Source organism: Notechis scutatus, chromosome 12, assembly GCF_049901735.1.
Source record: "Notechis scutatus isolate UNSWTSFEM ecotype Mainland chromosome 12, rNotScu1.2, whole genome shotgun sequence".
In the NCBI taxonomy this organism is placed as follows: domain Eukaryota; kingdom Metazoa; phylum Chordata; class Lepidosauria; order Squamata; family Elapidae; genus Notechis; species Notechis scutatus.
Window position 1 is genome coordinate 11,355,702 of NC_142020.1, and position 10,963 is coordinate 11,366,664.

At 42.4% G+C, this 10,963-nt stretch overlaps 1 protein-coding gene across 1 annotated transcript; it reads left to right on the forward strand.

Moving 5' to 3' along the window:
• The first annotated feature begins 236 nt into the window (after positions 1-236).
• On the forward strand, positions 237-10,730 carry NTAN1 (N-terminal asparagine amidase). The gene is made up of 10 exons (XM_026690454.2): positions 237-389; positions 1,160-1,262; positions 1,350-1,415; positions 2,321-2,429; positions 3,547-3,620; positions 4,688-4,741; positions 5,435-5,488; positions 5,768-5,865; positions 6,991-7,104; positions 8,185-10,730. The coding sequence occupies exons 1-10, from the start codon at positions 309-311 to the stop codon at positions 8,359-8,361; spliced, it is 930 nt and encodes a 309-aa protein (XP_026546239.1). The 5' UTR covers positions 237-308; the 3' UTR covers positions 8,362-10,730.
• The last annotated feature ends 233 nt before the right edge of the window (positions 10,731-10,963 follow it).

A 10,963-nucleotide genomic window follows, 5' to 3' on the forward strand; every position in this document is an offset into this window, starting at 1 on the left:
TGGGAAGCCACCTGAGCACTGCAATCCGTAGTAGAGCCCAGGTGGACCAACCCACCTGCTCCAACAAGCTTGGGACCGAGGGTTGCAGGTCATTGGAGTCCCTGAAAAACCCCTCCCCTCCCCAATCGGAGGCCGAGCCCAGGATGAGTGAGGGGGTGAGGGTCTCCTCCTGAGCTCCACCCCTCCTCCCCTCCTCTCCGGACTACATTTCCCAGGGCGCTTGGCAGGCGGGGCGGGGCCTGAGTCCAGCTGGCGGCACCGAAGCAGGAAGTCGCCCTGCAGCAGCTCCGGCGTGGAGGCTGCCCGACATGCCTCTGCTGGTGGAGGGGCGGCGGCTCGACCCGGCTCGGCCTCTCCGGGAACTGCTGCGCGCCTTCCCGGAGCTGGAGGTGAGCGGGAGTGAGGGAGAGGGGCTCCTGCGTCCAGGTGAGCGCCGCCGCGGGGCTCAGGTGTGCCCTGCTGCGCCTTGCGGGGATGCTGCAAAGGGCGGGTTGGGTTGGGGACCCTCTCCCGGGCCGGGCTGGCAAGGGGGTGCGGGGGGAGGTCGTCTTCCTCTTGGGCAAAGCGGGGGAAGAAGAAGCCCCTGGGGAAGGCGGGGCTGGGGATTCCCCCCCCATGCACCTGGTGGGTGGGTGGCAGGTATTGTCTAGGGGGTTTACCTGCTTGCCTCCCTCCCTCCCTCCATCAACCTGTGCTTTTGCCCAACCTGCTGTGCTAGTTGACTATGGAGATTCTCCATAGTCCTCCAGGTTGTCCCAAAGGTGCTTCCCCCCCCCCCCCCCAAGAGGCAACTGGACTTTCTGGTTTTGTTTTGAAGACGTTTCGCTTCTCACCTCTTCTTCAGCTCTGACAGGATGGTGGGGAGGAGGAGGAGGATAGGAAAGATGGAAGGAAGGAAGGAAGGAAGGGGAGAGAGAGAGAGAAAAAAGGAAGGAAGGAAGGAAGGAAGGAAGGAAAGAAAGAGGGAGAGAGAAGAAAGAAAGAAGAAAGAAAAGAAAGAAAGAAAGGGAGGGGAGAGGAGGGAGAGAGGAGAGAAAGAAAGGAGAAAGAAAGAAAGAGAAGAAGAGAAGAGAAGAGAAGAGAAGAGAGAAAGAAAGGTCTATGGAGATTCTCCATAGTCCTCCAGGTTGTCCCAAAGGTGCTTTTTTTTTTCCCCCAGGAGCAAGCCAAACAGTTCCGCAGCCAACCTGCTCAAGCGGTGGGACCAAAAGGACTCCTTTATGTCCAGCAAAGAGAATTTGCAGCCACCACGTCCAAAGATGGTAGGTGGAGCTCGAGTGAGTTGTGAACTCTCAATCCAAGAGAAGACAGCCGAGATCTTACATGATGTTCTCCCACTTTCTTGATAGGTTCTGTTTCCATTCTGGGTTCAGATGATGCCACGACGTGCCATTTAGTGGTTCTGAGACATACAGGTACTGAAATAACTGAAAAAAATCCCTGGTTTGGTTCCCATAAAAGTAGACATTTATAAAGTTTCGGGTAGCGGGTTTAGAAGTGGAATAAGAGTTTAATGGAGATAGACTAAGGTTTTGTCTTCTTGGCTCCAGTGTCTAGAATAAGCATGACAGAAATCCACAGATCTTGTCACCACTGGCCATTACCTCAGTGCCTTCCAGTTGAGTGATCTTCAACTCCTCAAAAATCTTTGACGGATATGTCTCTAACGTGTGTTTTGATAAGTCTGTTCTGTCTAGTCTGATGAAAAGGTGGACTAGGGGAGACACGATAGCAGTGTTCCAATATCTCAGGGGCTGCCCCAAAGAAGAGGGAGTCAAGCTATTCTCCAAAGCACCTGAGGGCAGGATGAGAAGCAATGGAGGGAAACTAATCAAGGAGAGAAGCAACTTAGAACTAAGGAGAAATTTTCTGACAGTGAGAACAATTAATCAGTGGAAGAACTTGCTTTCAGAAGTTGTGAATGCTCAAACACTGGAAGTTTTTAAGAAGAGATTGGACAACCATTTATATGAAGTGGTGTAGGGTTTCCTGCCAAAGCAGGGGGTTGGACTAGAAGACCTTCAAGGTCCCTTCCAAATCTGTCCTATTCTATTCTATTCTATTCTATTCTATTCTATTCTCTATTTTATTCTCTATTCTATCTGTTCTGTTTTCTATTCTATTCTGTTGTGTTCTATTTTGCATTCTCTTCTATGCTATTCTATTTTATTCTGCATTCTGTTCTATTCCGTTCTATTCCATTCCACTCCACTCCACTCCACTCCACTCCATTCCATTCCATTATTCTGGAGAAAAGTTCTTTACAGCTACAGTTTTCCATAAGATGCAAATTCTCATTGTATTTTTTCTTTCTTTCTAGGGAGTGGAGCAATTTGTCTAACTCACTGTGATGGCTCAGATACCGAAACAGAAGTTCTGCTGATCGTAAATTCAGTAAAAGTGCTTTCTCTAAGCACCGAATGTGGAAGGTCAGGTTTTTTTTTAAAAAAAAAAAATAGTCCTTTTAAATAATCTGGTGAAAAGTTGGGGCTTCATACTTCCCAGCTGCTTTCTACCTCTTCAACTGAATAGTTAAATTCAGGCAGTCCTCGACTTACAACAATTTATTTAGCAACCATTTCAAATTGCAGCAGCAGTGAAAAAACTACGACGGGTCCTCGCACTTAATACCATCATGTCATCCCCATGGTTGCCTGATAAAAATTTGGATGCTTGGCAACTGGTGTGTGTATTTAGGATTGTTTGCAGCATCCTTGTCAACGTTCCAAGTAACGCACCCGTTAGAAAGTAGAACTCTGAGGCAGGTAGATTCCTCAAAGGACAACTTTATTGGATACATCATATTGGCACAACTAGTGAAAGAAAACCAACTCTGGAAGTTCCCACGGTTTCCCTCTAATTAAAAGAGAAAGATTTTCCCCTTTCTCCGAGTCATCAGTCACATGGTCCAATCGAAGTGCTGGCCAGTTGCTTGGTTACTTCGCTCCTCCTCTCCCAGCCACCTGTCGGAATGACCTTGGTTCCCATAGGAAAACCTTTTGTTTTGACTGCAAAACCCCAGCTAGCTATTTCCCTCCCCCTCCCATCTAGTGGCAACTTTGAAGCTTCAAAAATGGCCCCAGCCAGGTTTTCTTCAGGATTAGCAATATTGGGTTCATGTGGACACAGAACTCATGTGAGACCTTCCCAGTCAGCTTCCAAAGTCAATGGAGGAAGCTGGATTCTCATAACGACTGGGTGATTCACTCAACAATTGCAACGATTGGCTTAACCATGGCAAAAGAGGTCATAAGAGCACTTAACCAGAGATCGTAAGACTCACTTAACAACCGCCTACCTTAGCAAACAGAAACTCTGTCTCGAATTGTGGCTATAAGTCGAGGACTTACAACTATCAGAATGTCCCTGATATGCATCCTGTATTGTAGTTACTTACCCAGAAACAAAATGGAATCGTAGTGAGAAATACGGTAATCGTCATAATAATAAAAGGTTGCATTTTCACATCCAGCCGAATTCATTCCAATTCAGTCTTAAAAGGGATTGAAAAGTGAAGGAGTTTTTCTGGATTTTTGTGTCTGCTAGGCTGGAGTTGCACCTGGTCGGAGGGTTTTGTGACGATAGGCGCTTGTCTCAGTGTCTTACCAGTCAACTGTTAAGTAAGTTTTGTGTTTTTGGCTTTGTTGGGGTCTTCATAAAATTTCGAGATTCTCATTGAAGGAGAATAAAGTTGGCCAGTTGTGGGAATTTTGTGGACTCAAAAGCACCCAAAAAACAGATTTTAGAATTAGAAGAACGTTATTGTCATTGTACAAGTACAACGAAACCGTGGATGCACCCCAGCAACACAATAAAACCAAAGCACTTAAAAATGAAGATAAGAAAGATAGAGTACCCACGTCTCCATTTGCAATTTGAGAGTACAATATCTTTCTGCTTTAGGGAAAGGGTTTACATGATGTAGATTGTAGCGAAGGGAGCCAGTTACATTTATGGAGAAGAGGTCTATTGGGAATGACTTATTCCCTCATCACTATCCAACTATTTACAAAGTCTGCACTACTATTACTATTAATCTTCTCATCACTCCTTATCACCCATCTCCTCCCACTTGTCACGGTATGACTGTAACTTTGTCGCTTGTATCCTTAGGATTTATATTGACTGTTTCCTAGTATGATTTGATTGCTTATTGTACCCTGTGACTATCATTAAGTGTTGTACCTTATGATTCTTGACTCTTGACGAACGTATCTTTTCTTTTATGTACACTGAGAGTGTTTGCACCAAGACAAATTCCTTGTATGTCCAATCACACTTGGCCAATAAAGAATTCTATTCTATTCTATTCTATTCTATTCTATTCTATTCTATCCTATCCTATCCTATCCTATCCTATCCTATCCTATGTTGATGCCTACAGAATATATGATACCACTGATAGAGGAAGAGTAAAATGCTGGACTCTTAGTTTTGGGTCACAAATTCCTCAGGATAAATTTCTTGGAACTGATCGGCTGATTGTGTCTTTGATTAAGCTAGAAATTTCATCTCATAAGGGACCAGTTATCCTGGGTGGGAAGCTGTGGTATCTTGATAAACCCAGTCTGGAAACAGAGTGGAGTATTGAAATATTTGAATAATACAATTATTTTTCATCGTGCAGTTAATCTGTATTTCTTTCCTCGGTCTATGAGTTTCATAGTCTTTCCTTTTGTGTTCTTAGGAGCATTTGATCGCTTGTTAGATAATGTTTATTTGATGACATTCTGTGTCACAGGTAATTATATATGTCTTTATTGTATTGTCTGAATCGGTTTATAATGCAACCCACTTTATGTTTTGAATTTTGGCCATCAGGTTTTACAATCCTGGTGTCAGCAGAAAAATCTGTAAAACGTTGCCAGAATTTTTATAAAAACATGACTTATTTTAACCTTGGTCAAATAAACCAACTTCATGTTCCTTCCTTTTGTTCCTCAATCTTAATAATTAAGTCATGATCTCTGTTCAATTCTCCTTTGTCCCATTGCAAAGGGAAGTTATTTTCTCAACATGAACTACACCACTAGTCAAAAGAATAATTCAATTTTTGAGCTTATTTCCCCCACTCCCTCCCGAAATTTCTGGCTATGGTCCCTGGACCCTTAAAAATACTTGCAATATGGAATTCTTAATATGGCAGAAGGGAAAAATTAAAGAATGCATGGAGTGGAGTCATGCTTATTGTATTTAATTTAATTAATATATATAAAATGTAAATATAATCAAGTTTACTGGTTTCCCACCCCATGGCTTAGCTTTCTCTTGATCCTGTGTTCTCCTTTTGTGAGGATATTCTCTGTCAAATCTAAAATATAACCCCCCAGCTTGAAAAACATTGTGCACCCCAATCTGAAGTGACTTAGCTGTGCCATTACATACTTCCACTTTATCGCTTTTTTGATAGTCAATTTTTATGTGTTCATTACAGAACTAAATGATCGCCAAGAAAATGGCAGGCATTTGCCGTATATTTATGGAATTGGTGAGTTAATGTTTCTTGCATTTGAGACCAGGTTTAAAAACGGTGGTTTACAATTGTGAAGACTGGGTATTGCCACCTTAAAATTATTATTGTTTTAAACTGGCTCATTAAGATACCAATGAATGGAAATAAAAGATGCATGTTTTGTTTAACACTTAAAGAGAGGCAGTTTGATTTTTCCTGTCTATCAATTTGCTCTGTCCTTTGACTCAATGTTTAGTGGGAATTTCAGAACTCCTTCAGAAGGAACTTATTTTCTTATTATGTGGCCCCTTCCAGCTGCGAATGTTAAAACGGGTGAGATTTTCCACGCCACGTTTCCAGACCGAGGACCAGATGAAGACATGCGGTCTGCCAGGGTCTTATCAGGAGCAAAGGTTAGCAGTGATTGTACAAAAGAATGAGAAAGGGAACCAGAAGGTCCTCTGCCACAGACTTTACAATCTAAGAGATAAAACCTAGAAAAGAATTATGTAGCTCGGAGTTGAATTATAGAGTCCTCGATTTTCTCTAAGCTTGGTTGTTTGATTGTAGATATTTATTATCTGACTGGATATCATTAGTGTGAGGAAGTGTGGCATTTGCTCCCTGGTTATATTAAGATGTGAGGGGAGGGAGGGAGATAGAGATAGATAGGATAGATAGGAAGATAGGAAGATAGATAGATGATAGGAAGATGGATAGAGAGAGAGAGATGGATAAATGATAGGCAGATAGAAGGATAGATGAAATAGATAGATAGATAGATAGATAGATAGATAGATAGATAGATAGATAGATAGATAGATAGATAGATAGATAGATAGATAGAAAGAAAAATAGATAATAGAAAAATGGATGGATGACAGGAAGATAGATAATAGGAAGATAGATGATAGATAAATAATAGGAAGATAGATGGATAGATGATATAGATATGATATAAAGATAATGGAGGGAGGGAGAGATGATAGATAGGATAGAAAAATAGAAAAATGGATGGATGGATGATAGGTAGATGGATAGATGATATAGATAGATGATAGATAAATAGGAAGATGGATAGATGATATAGATAGATGATAGGAAGATAGATGATAGATAGATAAATAGGAAGATAAATGGATAGATGATATAGATAGATGATAAATAGGAAGATAGATGGATAAATGATATAGATAGTTATGATAGAAAGATGATAGATAAATAGATGATAGATGGTAGAAAAATGATAGATGGAAGGAGGAAGGGATGAGAGATAGATAGAGATAGATAGTAACTTGCTCTGCCATTGTTGGTATGTGGTTTTTTCCTGAGAGAAAACTGACGGGAGAGTTGGAGCAGGGAACATAAATGAACATAAATGAGAATCAGAGAAAGACATAAACAGGATTTGGCATTTGTAATGGGACCAGGATTAACACTTCTGGCTTCTAGTTCTGCTTGAATAACCAAGGTTTGTTCTGTGCTTGCTCCCGTTTCGTCTGCTATAACCTGTTGAAACTGTCCTGTCTCTTTGGCAGATGATCAGCATTTATGACTCCAAGAAAGAACAGCTTTGCATTGGGCCTTACTACTGGATGCCTTTCCCACACGTGGATTTCTGGTTGGAGCAGAGCAACCAGAGCATCTTACAGGTAGCTGGGGTTTTGCCAAGGACAGCAGGGACCCCAGTTGGAGAAAGCTCAGCTGAAAGGTTGCCGAGTCTATGGATTATGTGAAGCCACAATATGATCTCTCTCGTTTTTGTTTAGTGTTTTCTGGATCTCCAACCATCGCGGTTTGTAAACCACAGCTTACCACAATGTGTACTCCCGGGAGGTTGTAACTTAGCCAGCAAGCAACGGAGAAGCAAAATGTGGAATGTCTGAATGCCAGTTGAGCGTTCAATTGGGGGTTTATTCAACCTTGGTTTATGGAACTGGTGGCCGTTCTGAGCATTCTACCTAAACCAGGGGATCTCCAACCTTGGCAGCTTTAAGACTTGTGGACTTCAACTCCCAGAATTCCTCAGCCAGCAAAGCAGAGGAATTCTGGAAGTTGAAGTCCACAAGTCTTAAAGTTGCCAAGGTTGGAGACCCCTGATCTAAACCACAAACTAAACAAGACCCTTTGTGCATGGCCTTTGTGTTAGCTCAAGGATTTCTTTGTGTCAAGTGGGCGTTTGAGATTGGATTTCCTTGTGGTGGTTTGATCACTGCGTCTATTGACTTGTGTGTAGGAGGAAAATCTTTTGATAAGCTTATGAAAACGGTATCCTAAGAATCTCACAAGTCCACAGAAGAGAATCTTGTGGCTTGGGGTTGAACTGCGCGGTCCTTGATACTCTCTCGAGTTTGGAGGTTTTCTCACAGACGTTTCATGACCCAACTAGGTAGCATCACCAGTGCTAAAAGGGAGAGGGACTTGTGGAGAGGAGGAGGAGGGGGGAGGAGGAGGGGGAGAAAAAGGAAGAAGAGAAAGAGGAGAAGGACTGAGGGGTCCTTGGAGTTCTCTGAACTTAGTTGTTTTCTTGCAGACATTTCATGACCCAGCTAGGTAACATCATCAGTGCTAGAAGGGAGTGGGGTTTGTTTTTTGTTTCTATGCTAGTGGCCTGCCCTGTCGGTGTTGATAGGTAATGAAACATTTTCAAGAAAACAAGCCAAGCTCAGAGAGCACCAAGGATTCTCACCAGTCACCGGTTTTCTGAAATATTCCTTTTGGTATCTTTGCAGAATCTCTCCACATCGCCTCTGGCTGAGCCACCCCATTTTGTGTCACACATCAGAGCTACCCTGCTTTACCTAAAAGAGCATCCATTCCCCAATAAGACGGTCTTCCCTACTCAAAAACCTCGCCTCTACAAAAAAAATGCGGAGGGCTTGTGGGAGAGAGTCGCTGGCCAGATCTAACCCAAAGTGGAGAAGCCAGGAGCCCTCTGGAAGCGAAAGTCAAGAAAGGTATCAAGAGACCTACAAAGGCATCAGGGGAAACCAGTGGGCTGCATTTAGGGGATGGTCTTACGTCCCCTCAAACACCCCCGTGTTTTCCAAAACAGGCAGCCAAATTCAGTGCAAAATTAGGCATAACCTTTTCGCATTTCATGGAGTTGGGTCCAAAGCTCTCAAGAACATAAACAAGGGGTCTCAAGTGTTGTTTGCAAAGAAGGAGGTGGAAGCCTAATCCCATCCCTGCTCCGTCCAGTTTTCTTGCTTCAGTCGTTTCTTCAAGATCCAGCGTCTTACGCAAAGTCGCCATTCTGCTTGCTTCATCGGAGCTATTGTCCTTGATAAAAAAAATAGACCACCTGGAGATGCCCAGGACCTTCCTGGGCACGGTCTCATGTTGGAATGAAGCCTTCCGGTCCCTGTTTTGGAGTATGGCGTAGAAATTTCAAGGCCAGACCTGTTCCCAGTGAGGTTGGAGTGACCTGATCCAACACGAGGACACTTCTGGTAGGGTTAGAACAGCGGGTGGGTCTCCAAACTTGGCAACTTTATAAGACTTGTGGAGTTCAACTCCCAGCTATGCTGGCTGGGGAATTCTGGGAGTTGAAGCCCACAAGTCTTAAAGTTGCCAAGTTTGGAGACCTCTGGGGTAGAACATCATCTTGACACCAGATGTTTCGGTGAGGTCCTTCCGACCTAGACGATGTTGCTGTTCTCTGGAACTATCTCAGTAGAGTTCTGGGAGCTTTCAAATGAAGCTAGGCCTTGCTTGGGCCCCATGAGAAGAAACTTCTCCAAGCTAATAATAGAGGTTTGTGTTGAGGCTCCAAGCAATAGCTAAAGAATGTTGTCCATGGCATTCTGGACTGAGGACCAAATCTATTGGATGGGGACTCGCCCACATACCTATCCTCTGATGGGGGCTTTGGATTCTTGTGCAGCTCAACAGGGGGTGATTCTCCTCCATTCCTTTTTAAAGATGTGATTTTCTACAACGAATCTCCGTAACTAGTCACAATTCCTGCAAGAAATCCAGATGCAATTTTCACAGCAGACATTTGTATGGGCAAGATTCGGTATTTTGTTTCGGCTTTGTGTGTGTGTGCTGTTACTTTTCTCCACTTCAGCTTCCTGTTCCGTCCAAAAGAAATGGGTAGAATCTGGTCTGAATCTCACCATCGCTGTGTCTTTCAGCAACTGGAGGAGGTGGGGTTTTCGTTGAACCAGAACCATCAAACCACTGAATGTAGCCAAAATAATATGACGATTAAAAGCAGTCGCGGCTTAACACCGAATCTGTCCAAATTTCTAGACCTTGATTTCATTTGCAGGGCTGTCTTTAAACTTGTTCAATTTTAAGATACTCAAAGCCAAACATAGTTTATATGATACATGAATCTAACCATTGCCAGAAATAGTAACCTTCTGGATTAAATAATTAAAGCCTTCTAATGTGTATGTTCTGTACTTCTCTGTGATTATACTAGTTGGTTCTTTTAACCATCACAAACTCAGATACAACAAGTTGAAGAACCTTTATTGAAGCATTTAGGAAGTATCTAAATTAGGACTGTATTCCAGCAAAACTGCCAGCTTGATATAAAAACATTAAAATTTATATTAACAATTATAACTTTAACCTTTCCCCCCCCTCATGAACCCAAGTTAATATAAATCATTGCACTAAATAAACAGTCAAAAGGAAGACAGGAATTAAATTTGCACTTTAGAAAAATCAACCCTTAATAGTTGGAAGTTAACTGTACATTTAACCAGTGATAATCCTCAATCAAGAAAGAACAATCTGTTGTTAACCTTTAACAAACATTTTGGTCATTAAAGCCCATTGCTGCGGTACCCATGGAAGAGCCTCAATCAAGTTCTAGCTGGGTTTCAAGAAACTAGTTACTCTAGATAAACTAGATCTGATGATCATTTCCTCACAACCTCCATATAAATAATATTAAGCAAAACTTGAACTCTTAATGCCCACTTGAATGCAAAGGATAGAAGATCCTCGTTAGAAGAGGAGAAAATTCTAGCATTCACTGTAAGATCTAGTTTAGTGAGACCTCCATAAGGGATGTGAATCGTGCCTTGGCTTTCAAAGCAGAAAACTCTCCCATTTCCAAATTAGTAATTTCTACAATTACGACCACGTGAGTCTCTTTTAGACTCTCCCTTTTGTTGTGGTTGAGGGAATGGCATTTTCTTCTGCTAGGATGCCTTACAACATTGGATTATATTACCACCACCACCACCCAAAAAATGATTTTGAGAACACCATTCCTTAACTGTTATTATCTGTGTTAGAATAAAATCGATGTCTTCAATTGCGGACAATAAAGTTCCTTCACTTACGCTAGCTTTATGGATTAATTACTTCTAAATTGAACTCTTATTAAATGCCACAGCATTCCCCAACTGTTGCTGTCTTAGGATGTTCAATTTCATTTCCCCAGATTCTTGGTTTCTGAGTGGAAACCTTTCCGATGTGCCCAGATAGCAGCAGATCGGGGGAATTGGTACTGTAGAGAAACGTTGCTCAAAGAAGTGTATGTGTGTG